The sequence below is a fragment of the Gymnodraco acuticeps genome, unplaced genomic scaffold, assembly GCF_902827175.1.
Source record: "Gymnodraco acuticeps unplaced genomic scaffold, fGymAcu1.1, whole genome shotgun sequence".
In the NCBI taxonomy this organism is placed as follows: domain Eukaryota; kingdom Metazoa; phylum Chordata; class Actinopteri; order Perciformes; family Bathydraconidae; genus Gymnodraco; species Gymnodraco acuticeps.
This window is the reverse complement of record NW_022989894.1, coordinates 2,531,017-2,545,444: the sequence shown is the minus strand read 5'-3', so window position 1 is coordinate 2,545,444 and position 14,428 is coordinate 2,531,017. Positions and strand designations below refer to the sequence as shown.

At 39.9% G+C, this 14,428-nt stretch overlaps 1 protein-coding gene across 4 annotated transcripts in view; it reads left to right on the top strand.

Moving 5' to 3' along the window:
- rgs3a (regulator of G protein signaling 3a) overlaps positions 1–14,428 on the top strand; it is a 145,155-nt gene that overhangs the window by 22,693 nt on the left and 108,034 nt on the right. For 3 of the 4 annotated variants that reach the window (XR_004567818.1, XM_034203552.1, XM_034203567.1), the window contains exons 5-9: positions 1,491–1,549; positions 1,635–1,729; positions 2,040–2,108; positions 5,272–5,332; positions 7,919–8,006. Coding sequence is in view for 2 of the 4 variants with exons in the window: in XM_034203552.1 (XP_034059443.1) it covers positions 1,491–1,549; positions 1,635–1,729; positions 2,040–2,108; positions 5,272–5,332; positions 7,919–8,006 (372 nt within the window). In the remaining 2 variants the exon portion in view is untranslated. Of the gene's footprint in view, positions 1–1,490; positions 1,550–1,634; positions 1,730–2,039; positions 2,109–5,271; positions 5,333–7,918; positions 8,007–8,635; positions 8,890–14,428 lie in introns of those variants that run through there. The other variant, XM_034203581.1, reaches the window with a different exon arrangement.

The following is a 14,428-nucleotide window of genomic DNA, read 5'->3' as shown; positions in this document are numbered from 1 at the left end:
TATTTAATTTGGTCTCCCAGCAACCAAGTCATGCACGCTTCTACTTTTGTTTGTGATTCTCTGTGTCCTCTCTCAGGTCTTTTGTGCCCCTGTCATTTCTCCGAGTGAATGGCCATTTATTCATCAGATTCCAAATGAGATGTTTTTTTGTCCACCCTTCCATGACAAATGTAATGCAATGTCTAATTATCCAAAATGAGGGGAACAGAATATTATGAAAAAAACCCTCTAGAGATAATGCAACTCAATACAACAACATCACTGAATACTACAGAGTTTGATCAACACATCTCTAACCCTACAAAACTGAGTACATCTTTTTTATTTCAAGGAGAGTGAAAGCTGTTTTCTTATATAAAAAGAATTATTCAATGTTTTGTCACCGCGAATAATGCTCGATTATAGACCCGGAGTTACTTGCATTTTAAACCTATGTGTTTTGCATGTCGTTTCTAAGATGTGTCTTCAGGTGAAATGGACGAAGAGTCAGAAATGATTATTTATTATCGTATTTGGTGTTTTGATCTGTATGAAGTTGACATTTAGGACATTTTTGAACATATCCTGAGAAATGCCTTTAGACTAAACCATGTGAGACTTCTGACAGCCTCCTGTCTCTTGATCCATGAGGTGTTCGAGCCCCATGTGGACGTAAACGCCAGTAGAATTTCATTTGATGCTGCTTTTTGGCAGGGGATAAAGTACCCACAGTGTAATGGCTTGGTTGGCAACAAGAAAGGAGAGCAGGAAACATGCATCAGATGTTGATTTACTGAGCAGCTGTTTCTATAAAGTCTGGTTTGTAGTTATTGGAAATCTCACAAATCTTTTTCACTGCTTGTTATTTCAGCAGACAGACATCCTCTTTCTTTTCTTCACATACCACGAGTGGAGTTAATGTGATTCATTCAAGCTGTCACAATCTGCCTGTCTCCTGCCATTCCCTTCCCTTAAACCTTTTCTCTACTTCCACATCCACATTCTCCTTCCTGCCCTGCTATAACCCCTTTCCCTTCAGTCCTATACTCACCTGACCTCCCCTGTTCACCTATCCCACTTTCCTTCTGTTCCCTAAACATGAAACGTAACCTGTATCTGTATCTCTCTGCCTGTAGGCCCTGTATATACTTTCATTGTGGCAATAAATCATTAATCTTTTCCACTCTGCCTATATGTCTGCATTCGGGTCCGATTCTGCATTTCCCGAGTTGAAGCTGACACAAGCTATATTAAATGTGACGGCCCATACATTTTACCGTGTGCTCACTGGACTCCTAACACATGCAGAGTCTACCTGATTGCATATTTGTTGCAACATTCCCTTTTTACTGAAATATTGTATACCATACAGTATTCTGAGCCGCAGGGCATTCGTTGGTCCAGTTTAATTTCATTATTAGTGACACTTTGCGCAGCTCCTGAAAAACGAGATGAGCATATACATAATTAATGCGAGTAATTTATTCAGTTCTTTTTGTATGTGTTGACAGTTCTTGAGGCTCGGGGCATTGTGGAGGGTTGCCAGCGGTCATGTGACTCTTATGTTAAGGTATGTAGCCCTCGACAGAGTTATACAGTTCAAGAAAAAACTGTGAATATTAAAGTGTGTGAACTTGTTTTACCGTCCTATTCAGATCGGCATGTTCCCGGACAGCGATCCCAGCGACAGACAGAAGAGTCAGATGGTTCCTGAGTGTAGGAACCCCATCTTCTTGCAAACCTTTTACTTGTAAGCTTTTATACAATGTTACAGAAGTGCAGCACACCTTCAAAAATGTTATTTCAGGGTAGTTTAACTCAGTTGAATCCTAAGTGTAAGACAGATTTGCTTAACTGCGATTGAATGTGTGTTACACAATTACATCAAGACATTATGTCACTGTATATGATACATATCAATATCTACGTTAGCATTTTACACACACTGCTTTTGAGTCAGTTGTGTTCTATGCAGATGTTGTTAGTGCCAAACAGATGTTATTTCAAAGATGAACTTGGTAAACAAGTGAGGGGAAACTAGATTTCTTCTTTGTTTTCAGTGTTGTCAGTGAAGGGGACCTGCATAAGAGACTGCTCTTCACAATGTGGAACTCTGACTCCACATCGAGGTACCTGCTGGGAATGTTGACGATGTTGGTGGGGAGAGTGTTGGTTTTAGTGGCTCAAAGATAATCGTTTTGTGAGTCTTTTTCCTATTTGAACTTATCTTTACAAGAAGCTGTAACATGCAAAAAGCCTCCCAGTAGAGCAGTACAACACCATTGTATAATTGATTCTGCAGCGTGTGTGTGTGTGTGTGTGTGAGAGAGAGAGTGTGTGTGTGTGTTCACTCTGGCAGAGTGAATGTGTTACTCTCGCCTCCCTGCCTCACCAGACTAAAGATGAAACAGGGTCATTGCTGGGGATGGAGGACATATGGTTGAATGAGTCACACATCTCTTGTGCAATGTTTTATTGAGAGCACAGATGAAACATTGCTATGTGGTAGAAACACTGAAGAACACTACGTTTGACATTAATGCAGATATCCCCCTTTTCCAATTCCAATGATTCTTTGTGTTTTCAGTTGATTAAAAGCATAGTGTCACATACAGCAGCTGTTTGAAACGACGTGTACAGATGTACTGTATACAGGAGCAGGCTTACATGAGTGGTTGAGTTAAGATCATGGAATGCTTATAAAGATAAAGACCTTGTTGGGAGAGTTTCTGGGACACAGATTAAGAGAGATTTACTCATCTTTGGTAAGCAATTAAGCCTCATTCACACCAAATGTCACTTGGTATTTATTGGGAAAAGCCAGTAGGAACACATGTTTCAAATAGTTGAACATTATTTGCTTTTATCCAAATGCTGGTTGGTTTAATATTATATTTGTCAGTTTATTATCCTAAACACTTGAAAACAGTGTGCAGTTTGCCCTTCTCCAAACAATAGTATTGCATAGACTACGAGAGGTAGACTCTTACAAGCTCCCATTTCCTACTAAAAATGGCTCAGAAGCAACATGATGCACAACGATTTGTTTTGCACGCTTTCTTCAAATACTTCTAATCCACACAGAGCAATGTCACATAGTCATGGGTTCTCCAGGTGCTCTGTCAACCAAGGACTATCTTATGTAAACGATACATCTTAGAACCTCAAGGAAATCGATCACAATTAAAAGAACATCAAATAATGTCATATATTAAATGTCAGATCTGTTGCATGCACTCATTTACCGGTGAGGTGGAGAACAGATGCTGCTTGGATTTAGTTTTCTGCAGACAGCATTTGAATGTCATTTTAATCGAGGTTGCTGAAGTTACAAAACACTCCTTTTGTTAAAAAGAGCAACTGAGTAACAATATGTTCTCTTATCAGGCCACAGACATGCCTGCATAAACTGAAGAAGCAGCTCATGATCATCAACATCTAAATAAAAGAGAGACCTGACCGCCTGCAGACCACATGTATGCACCACAAGCAGAAATGAGGACCTAAAGTCTCTTCAGGGGTGATCGTCTTCAGGTCTTCATTACCCAAATGATTTAAAAAAAAAATCACTTTTTATTTCTAGCCCCAAATAAAACGTTGACTATTCAACGTTGCCCTCTTCTGTGCTGTGGAGAAGTTGTAAGCATTAGTGCCTCTTTAGCCAAACTTCTTAAACACTACAGAACATTGGCCAAAGTGCTGCTGTAGCCAACCGAAGGACATCAGTGTAAATCAAAACAGGCACAAAGCATTGCTTAAGTGAGTAGGGTAGGGCTGATGATAGGAGCAGCACTTAATTTAGATTAACCCAGGGCATCACAATGTCATTTTCTGTTTTCCCCTGCTCAATCATCCCTTATTCTCATCTCCTAACGATCCACATTATACCAAACAAGTGTTATGTGGGACTCTGCCAGCTCCATAGCTAATGGCAGCTCTTCAAAGTGTAATCATTGTTTGACCAGGCCACTTTGAAAGAAATCACAACACTATAAACAGTATTGTAGGTAACAATTAACCCTTTAGAAAAGCTGCTGCCTTAATCATTTATTTTACGTAAAAGTAACTTTAAGGTACTAGGGCACCTGGCAAATTGACTTTAGGATGATTCAGGATGCTAAATTAGCTTTAAGTGGAATTTAAACACGTATGTGATGATTTACCGGTGAATTTGGTACAGATATTGATGGTGCCCAGAGAATGAATACTTTGGTGAACCAATGTCTTTTAATCTATTAACCACACACACCATCTATTACACACCATGAAGCTGTGGTTTCAATTGATATTTCCCAAAAACAGTTGGATGAAAATGAGGGAAAACATGTTTTGTCAGGACTCAACGTAATCACATTGGTGATCCCTTAACTTTCCATATAGTGCCATCATAGTCAACATTTCAATTGGTCAAATACCTTGGTTTATTCAAAAAACCTGCAAAGTGCTGACATTCCAATCAGCCTCTTTACTTAGGGTGAAGTCCTTTTTTTTATCAAATGTCAGCTTGCCTACTGTATGTGTTAAATGATGATGACATTCTAAACCTGCTGAACACCATCATGTTTACATTTCCAATTAAAGCATTAGCACGCCGACTTACATTTTTAACTCAATGCACCACTCTGCCCAAGAACAGATGTACAGAGGCGCTAGCTGGAAGTTTTGGTAAAATTAGCTATTATAAAACTCATCATTGTGAACAATCTGCTAATGCTGCTGAGCTCTTTCGGTCACTGGCTCCTTCTACTGAGCGGAGCCAAGAAAGGTGTTCATTTGTGCTGACAGCCAGTTTGCCCTGAGAACAGAATCAGCAGCTGCATTAGTCCTGTCCAGCTGGGAGGTTTCATTTATGTATGCATAATTGAACATCCCCACCCCCTCAACCACCGCCACACACAGACTCCCATAACATTGGTCCAATGTCGGAATTCATATATTTCTCATTTTATAGCTTCAACTTTGTAGTTATTGTTTTGTTTATCAACTTCATTTGTTTTACTATTCCTCTTACGACACAGATTGTACACAAGGGATCAATCTTGTCCCCTCTTTTTTGTAATAATTAAGAATGTGCAGTAATGTGGGACCAGATGATGTGAAGCATCTGACACTTATATGACAAACATTATAAATCTTCATACTGATATGTTAGGCTCATGGGATTTCATGCTTTTGGAGGATAAAAACACATTTCAGAAACCAAACCTGAGAACACATTTGCTTTAATTCGAGAAAGGTATATATATTTGTATCCTTCATCTTTATTCTTTCTGTTTCTCTCTCTACAAACAGGATGAGTGCGCTGCTGGGTTGCATGAGCTTTGGCGTGCGTTCCCTTATGGACCCAGACAAGGTGAGTTCAAACGGAGATTACAGGAATAAAGTCATTCTGTCAACAGTGTACTAGCTGTCTTTTCAACTTCCCCTCCACCTACGTGTGCGTCCAGTCATTAGACCATGCATCTAAAAGTTCAGCTCAGTGTGGATGTATCCAGTGACCTCGATAGTTCAGAGGAAACACTTTGGGGTCACGGGTTTTTCAGTCCAGCAGTACTGCCTCCAGTCACTGGAGTAAGACACAGTGAGTCACTCGCTCTACTGAAATGTTATGGGTCACACACTGGTCACACACCTAAACACAGATGCCTTCATTATTCTGGCGTCTTACGGAGTTGGCATGGAGTGTCTTTTTCCTACTATATTAAGGTTAGATTTGTAACGTAATTGCAGAAAGTAATGCCTCTTTATACTAAACAAATATCTTTGGAGACTTTTGATATCAGTTGTACTGAAATGATAACAAGACAGCGTTTGTTACCCATCAGCAGACACAAAGCCCTAAGTTGATTCCTTCTTTCAGCTTTTGTTGGATCTGTCAAAGACTAGCACATCCAGTTCTCATCACAAATACTGAACATTTCCTTTCTGTTGCTCAGGGCTCTATGTGGTTAGCTGGTGTGAATACAAATACAACAAAACAAGAATAAGTTACTATTTTAGCATCTAAGGTGGGCTTTAACTGTTATTAGTTGTGCCGGTATTAGGCAAGCAAGTTTACTTGTAATTTAATATAAATCCATCTTATAGATATTTCAGTAGGAAACAATGTGGTCGACTGACAAGCAGGCAGTGCCATCCCTAGACGGGAAACAAAAAGGGTGAGCCCACCTCATCCAACGCACCTGCAGAATAATATAGAAGAACACAGCACCGAGCCTTCCTTCTCAAATGGTCCCAGGTGATGGCAGATTAAATGTGAGGTCCAAGAGTTCAGTGTTGCCCTTTTGCTTATAATAGGTTCTCCTCCACTGTACAGTTGGTCCCCATAACTGCTCTTCATAGTTTATTCCCTTTACAATTGAATTATTCAACAATATTGTATCCAACTGCTTTCCCGGCCTCCACCTTTACATAATGTGTGAGTATTTTTAGGGATATTCTTTTGGATTGTAAGAAAACAGGAAACCAGAACCCTCATAACTGTTGAGAAGTGATCTCCAGTTGTCTGTTTCTGTTCCATAAGCCTTTCATTTGGGCTATTTAGCTTTAAGCTTTTCTTGCAGTTTTTTCTCAGACTAGCTGACAAATTGACATACAGTTCTTAATTTGGTGTTTAGAAATAAAAAGAGGAAAACAAATCGGGATCACAGCTGCATGTTATCTCTCTTTAACTCATCACCACAGTAAGTGTTTTTTTATTGATCCCAAATAACGCCCACATCAGTGAGGAAAAACAACCAACAGGAAGACATTCTATTTTAGTCAGGCTCATGGCTTTTTTCTTCTTTACATCTATCGCAATGAATATTTAATTGGCTTTAAATGCAGACGATTTATCTCAAAGTCACAGTCTTATCCCCCCTACCATACACTCTTTTTCTGTTGTTTATTTATTATTCAGACCTTCTTTCAAACCCTTCCCTCCTTTCTCTTTCCCTCCACTGGGCTCTTGTTACGTAGCTTACATGTATGAGTGTTATTTTTGTTACCTGCATTGCTTGCCTGTCACTTCATGTCATCCGTTTGCACCCTTTTGCTTCTCTGTGTTTACTTTTCTCATGTCCTGCTTTCTCTTTTTATCCTCCTCATATGTCTCCCTCCTGACTGGCATCTCCCTTTGCCCTGCTGTTCCCCCCCTTTGTCCAATGTACACGGTAATATTGAATGATACATCCATCCCTGACCGTCAGGACATATGCCCTCCCCTCCCCCATACTCTATACAAGTTCCCGCCCGTCCTCCCCCCTTGTCCCACAGCCCGCAGAAATCTGTCTACTCAGATAAGATGCTTTTAAAACGGAGATTATTGTCACTGTCCATGGCATCACATTATTTAGTACAAAAGAGGAGGCTGGCTGTTTGTGTGTGTGCGTGTGCATCGTTGTGTGTGTGTGTGTGCTGTAATACATTTGAGACATAAAGTAAGATCACTAATGACCTTAAAACAATGTTGTCATGTCCCTTTTTGCAAAACTGTGCTCACATCATCATCAGGATTATAAATCAGACCTTTCTGCATGACTTTATATAGCACACGTACAGTACAGGAGTTGCAAGCACACACACACGCACACACACACGCATATATATATATACACACAGTCACCATCTGGCTCTCAGGGCACAAGTGCAGAAGTAGGGGCATCAGCTGCTTAAATAAGCTAAAGCATTGTGAGTAGTGAGTGTGTATATTCAGTGTTTGCTGCCCTGGAGGAGCGGGCACATTGAATCAGTGTGTGTGGATTGGCCTTTTGTGTGCGAGTGTGTGTGTGTGTGTGTTTGTGTGTTTCTGTACAACATGTTTATGCTCACATGAAGAATTTATTTTAAAAGTAGTTCTCATTAAGTTGGATCCCCAAGCTTGATCTCAGGCGCACACTTGCATGCGCTAGACCCCCACACACATACACCCCAGTCACTCTTTGTGTATGTGCCATAGGATTTTCAAGGATGGTACTTCTTACTTGGGGAAGAGCTGGGGAGGAAGAAGCATCTTAAAGTGCCAACACAACACAACAACCCCACTGGTAAGTTTGATTTTGTATTATTAATGAACTAATCTTGAACTAAAATGTGTCCGTACTAATGAATAGGGAAATATGTGATGTAAAAAGGTGACCTCTAATACAAGGTGAGACTATTACGAGACAATATTTATATTTAAATCAGGAACATGTTTTCTATCGAAGCCACACAATGGTAATTATTAAGCCCCAGAATGTTCTTTGCAGGAAAAAGTGCTATAGACTCCCTGTAAGAAAGTATTAAAACAATGATATTTCTACTTCCCAAACTCGCTTATCAAAGTGGCATCATCACAGTCGTTTTGTACAAATGATGAACATAAAAGTATATAATAGTTTAGAAAAACAATGAAATCAAAATAGTACAAAAAGATAAAATAACATACAAGTACATGTCATATCCATATGACATGCATGTCTCACATGTTTGTGTGTGTGCTCACAGCTCTAAGTCTTCATCAGTCTGAGGGTCTGGAGGTGGGGCGACTGGAAGCGAGGGATTAAGAGAGGGAAAGAGAGTGGGAGAGCAAATGAGGGAGCGAGGGGAAGGGAGGGAGGGAGGGAGGGGTCTGGACTAAACCCTGGCACGTCACAGTTGCCAGAGAGAGAAAGAGAGCGAGCGACAGCTCTCCCGTACCGTCCGCTGCTGGAGTGGATCTCCTCTCACACACTAATACACACCCACCTTACTCACACACACATCTTTACACACACACACACACACACACTGACACATTTGTTTGGAAATCGATTTTTCTTCTCACCACCTTTCGAGTGCTTCTTTTCTTGCTACTTATGTTTGCTCTTACTCGTAGTTTCACGTTGGTGGTGTGTGTGTGTTGGAGGTATGCTACTGTGTGCCAGCCATAAGGGCAACCTAGACTAGGTGAGTACTATGTTTGTGTTTTCATACTTGACTGTACTCACTGCACATGAGTATGTTTAGAAAGTTGCATGTTGATTTGCATTGTGAAGTGGTTTGTTGCTTTGGATGCTTTTGGAATGTGTGACTCGCTGTTGCACTTTCTTCCTCTTCTTCTTCACTCTTTCACCTTTCTTTCCCCCCATTATTGCTCATTCCTTTTACCTTCTTTATATGTCTACTCATTTTGCTTTTATTGTTGCTGACATATCTTTTAATCTCTTTGTTTTCTCTCTGCGTGTGCTGTTAATCTGTCCATTTTTCGTCCAATTCTCTCATGCTAAGCTTAATTGGTCACAATTGCTTTCCATGGAAGACCCCTTAAGCAGCTTACCCATGCAGAAGATTACAAACAGTACAACCATATCTTATTGTACACACGCATATGTACAAACCTTTTTGACCCTTTTCCCCTCCAACCCTTCTTATTCCCAGTACTTAGCTAATTCACATAGTTCCATTCAAGGTTATGAGAATGACGTTGATATCATAAGACGTTAGCTAACCCACCCCAATTTACACCGCTTGGTTGAACTAGGCTGATCTGCCTCATGCAACTTTAAAATGAGTTTTATGCTTCCGTGGTTGGAAATGAGACACAGGTATCAACTAGCACTGAGGACTCAGCCATTATAACGCTCGCATGAGGGCAACCTGAGACGCTTTTTATACTTATACTGAAGGGTTACACAGTCGGGAATACTTGTAACTTACGGCTCTTTAGCTATAACATAAGTGTAGTTATTGTAGTCACAGTTGATGAGGAAGCTAATGGAAGTCTTAAGGGTTAAGATGGCACGGCTTAAAAGGGAAAAACCAACATGCTGTAAATGGATGTAAAATGTTTTCATCCCTCCCAATGGAAACACTGCCCCACAACTGTCTCATCTGATCCATGTGTGTGTGTTGAGGGGGTGGACAGTGGGGGCATACTCATGCATGCACTTGTGTGTTGCCAGCTGGCAGAATGTAGGCCATGGAGGCTCTGAAGCACCGTAACGTGCACTCCCAAGGAAATGACCAAAATCCAATTCATTACAATAGTTTGTCTCAGTCTTTTTCACTCTGGTTATCCATGTGTTTGAGAATATCCTTGAGCCTTTTCCATTTCTCACCTGCCTTTCTCACCTGCCTTCCCCTCTCAGTCATCACTGTTTCTTTGACACCAGCACATCTTTGTCATGTGACCTCAGTCCATCTCTTATGTAACCTGACACTGTGGCAGAGTGCAAAAAGGCTTTTAATAAACCAACTATTTCTTGTGTCACTAGCTACCAGCCTATAGCCATCCATGATTTTCAATATATAAATGATATCATTAAGGAAAACGCTGCAACTACATGATTGAGTAGAAGCATAATGGGAGCTTGGCAGGCTCAACCTGTTCTAAGAATACTTCAGATTCAAAGGTGATTTATCATTTTTGCTGCTTGTCCTCATGCTTACTCTCTACTACTCTTAGCAATAGTGCAGAAGCAGCAAAGAAATAACACTTGTTATCTATTGTTTTAGATGTAGCAACCTTCAATGTACTTTTTAAGTGAGCTGGAAGTTAAGTTTAAGTCTTTAATAGTTATGTTACCAAATTTAAATTGGACGTTTTTTCCCCATATTTATGCTGCGAGTAAGGAAGTGTATCTATCGGAGTTGAATATCTAATTTCAGGTTCAACATACTTTTTATGGGATATATCATTATTGTCAAGTTGCTGAGAAGGAGCTGTAGTTGGTCCTGTGTTTGTTCGTCAGTTTGTGTGTTTGGTGTTCGTGCAGCACTTAAGCAAATTGTGGTATGCACTGATAAGGCAGAACCTCAGAGCCCTGCAGGGGGAAGGAGGTGCAGCCGGCACGCAACAGTAGAATTATGATAAGGGTTTACTGTTTCTTACATAAATGCAGAAAATACTTGCAAAAAGTTCAGTACATTAAGTTAACTAAATCAGGTTCATAAGGAGAAAACATTACAAATGTTTAAGGTGGTAAATGATTCAAGAATTAAGGTTTAGGATTAGATAGTTAACCATGGTGTGGTAAAAAAATGAAACTGTTTTCGTTACCCCCAATCAAGATACACTTTAGCTAAAACTTCAAGCATCAAGCATCTGTCTAAGGACAGAGGGTGTCGTTTTTCTCATACTGATATTCTGAACAATCTGTGTTGTATTTGCTGTAAAGTGTCTCTACTGTAGGCTAATTTTATTATATGTACAGCACTTTGGCTCGACCAACAATCGTTTATAAATGTGCTATATAAATAAAACTTGATTTGATCAGTTACAGTCAACAATCATCTTGTGAATGAGTTCAACTTTAATCATTGGATCTAAAAATAACAATTCAATTCCCATATACACACGGCTATAGAATACATTTGTCTCCTTATGTGACTCTTCTGCACTGGAGAAATACAAAAATTGGTCCTGTATCTATTTTATCCTAAGACATGATTTTCTTTAATGTATTTGTGACAAACCAGGCGGAAGTATCAAATGTCAGACCAGAACAATGTCAGTAAATGTCAATAATCCTATAATGACAGATCCACTTTGAACACAACCTATCTTTACAAGGAAACATTATCTGTTGAAACAAGCCTTTTACTGGTCTGCTGGATGAAATGCTCATGTAGACGGACTCACCAGAGGTGCACTATTTGGATCAGTGTGTCTGACTCGCTGTGTGACCTGTGCCATTTCATAGCCGGGGCAGCAGCAGGACTGGAAAGCTAGCAGCACTGATGTGGCATCATCCTGACCTAATGATTGTTCTTGGACATACAGAAATAGAAAAACAGCAATCTGAACCTTTGCTATAACGACAAGTACATTCCCGATGAAAAGTAAAAAAACACATCATGAACATCACTAAGAGATAATTCACTAAACATGAAATTGTTACATTTCCTGCACAATAGACTTTCTGTTTGCATGTTTCAGACTCTGCTTCCATAACAAAACATATTCGCTTTGCACTGACGGCTAATAACAATGTTGGACTACAATAAAAAGGCTGCCATCTTAACTTTGCTTAACATCCGTTGAGCGGCTGTGCATGAGCGGCAGCCAAACAACGTCCTTGAGATAATGAGTGCCAGGGAAATTCATGTTTATTCTCTGAACACATTTTTCTATCAGCATTAATATAACAGTTCATGATGCATGGACGGTTGATGTAATGTGCTCTGTTGGTGTTTTAAAATGTTAAAGCTGGTACTATTTAAATAGTAATAAGAGGAGAACAAAACACAAAAAGTGAGTTGTTCCCATCTGTGCTAGTGTGTGCACAATGGTGTACTTTGTATTTGTATATGTCTATAGCTTTTACCGTTGAGCTCTTTTAGCTCTGCTCATTTGGCTCCTGCATTGTGTGAGTTGAGATTGCTGACCCACGGTGACATGAACGTGTGTGTGTCTCTGACCATGGCTAATGCATTTCCTTCCAACAAGCTTACGATGTGGGTCAGATGGTCTGTATATGCGTGAAAGCAGAAAATAGCTGAAGACTCATTGGGCTCGTGCTTAAAAAAGTGTGTCATCTGCATGGTACGCATAATTGTTTCACTTTTCATAATAGATGAGTATAGTCCAGATATACTGTACACACTCTCACACACACACACACACACAAACACTGTTGGGCTTTTCCAGATGGTGAGCCTTTAAATCTGATTAAAACGAACACTACGTGATTAACTTATATGGAAGTGGTGGGACTTATAGGGGCGGGGGTGCTTTATATTGTTCGGTTGCTCTGCTAAGTATAGGATGTGAGTTTGTGTGGGTGTGTGATCATGTGAGACAATGTCTTGGGTGAGTTTATGTCTGACATGCAATAAGTCTGATGCTCTGATGATAACATTGACCCGGAGCTTTTTCTCACCTGATCTGAAGTGAAGCTTTTGACCCAGTGGCTTACACTCGCAGCGCTGTACTGCTCTGTTGCACTTTCCTGTCAAAGAAATGCAAACGCAACTCCTTTTATTCAACATTTAAATACTTGAGATTCATGATTGTCATCCCTCACCATCTATCTTATATTTAAAACTGTCATTAACATCTTAAATATCTTGTCTCTGAAAATAGAAAAATACATGTGGCTGCTTATTGTGATAGCCTTCAATTGTAACATAATTATTTAAATGAAAAACATACTTCTTGTAAATGATTGTCCGAGAAAACAAAAACGGTGAACCATGTTTATTTGGATCTTGCGTAACAAATACATTAATAGTATAATAAACAGTACAGTATATTTTTAAGTATGTTATACTTTGCTTAAGATATCTCTTTATCAAGAAATGTCCCAAATAACTCCCATTAACTGAGATCCGAACCAGCCAAAGGAGCCTGAACTTATGCCGCGAAAGGTCAGATTCACCCTCACAGAGGTCCACGTGAGTTACATGTTCAAAGAGAACATATATTGTAACTGCATGTAAATCTACAGTGGTTTGAATATTTGCTCAACACCCTGGTCACACACAGGACTAAACTTAATTTGTAATGCCGAGTTGAGTGACCACTATTCGAGAACTTAACTGTTTAGTTGACAGTATAATTTTTCCATGTGTTGCTGTGAATGTTCAACACACTCCAGAGACAATTCTGCCATCGCTACAATGAAAATCTGTTTGCATCACACGCATGAATCTCTGCAAACTCCCCAACAGCACAGTCCTTAATCTCCAGTGGGCGGACCCTTCCAGCTCGTTAGGGTCAGAGGCAATGAACCTAGGCGACTCAAAGTCGTCATGGACGCAAAGCAAATTGGAATCAATTTCCTGACGGGCATGGCGAGCCTGCAGAAGGTAGGCGGAACTAAGTGGGCACGTCTGGCGGGGTGTGTGACTGCCAATATGGGGTGCGCTCATGTGACAAACAAGCATGTTCCCATCCTGCCCTTTCCAAGTACGATACGATATACTTTATTGTCCCCGTAAGGAAATTCGTTCTGGGCTCCGTCCAGCAGTTCCGCATACATGTACATAATATACAAACATAGTGGACATTTAAGAGACATACACATATCATCAATCATACACCGTTTGAACAAACACAATACACGCAGACGCACATACTGACAATGGCGACCTATTGCACAAGTGTCTCTGTTCTGCTGATATATTCACATCATGTGTCACAGCACACGCTGACAGCTCTGTGGAGGATGACACATCATTCTCACGCAGAGAACAACAGTACTAGGAAATCTGTCGCATATGTAATATGCATTAACAAATTACAAGTAATCTATCTTTTTAAGTAACAAGGTCAATTTTGCCTGTTTAAGTTGGTAAAAAGTAGTTTAACTTCTTTCTTTCTTTTATTTTCATTTCATTTCAAACATTTATTTAACCAGGTGAATCCCATTGAGATCATTGATCTCTTTTTTTAAAGGGAGACCTGCAGCAGTAGGTTACACATGAAGACATAACAACAGAAAAAAACAGAAAATGGCATACAGGGTACAGTGATGAGTGCTTTACCATTTGTAACCATTTTTGT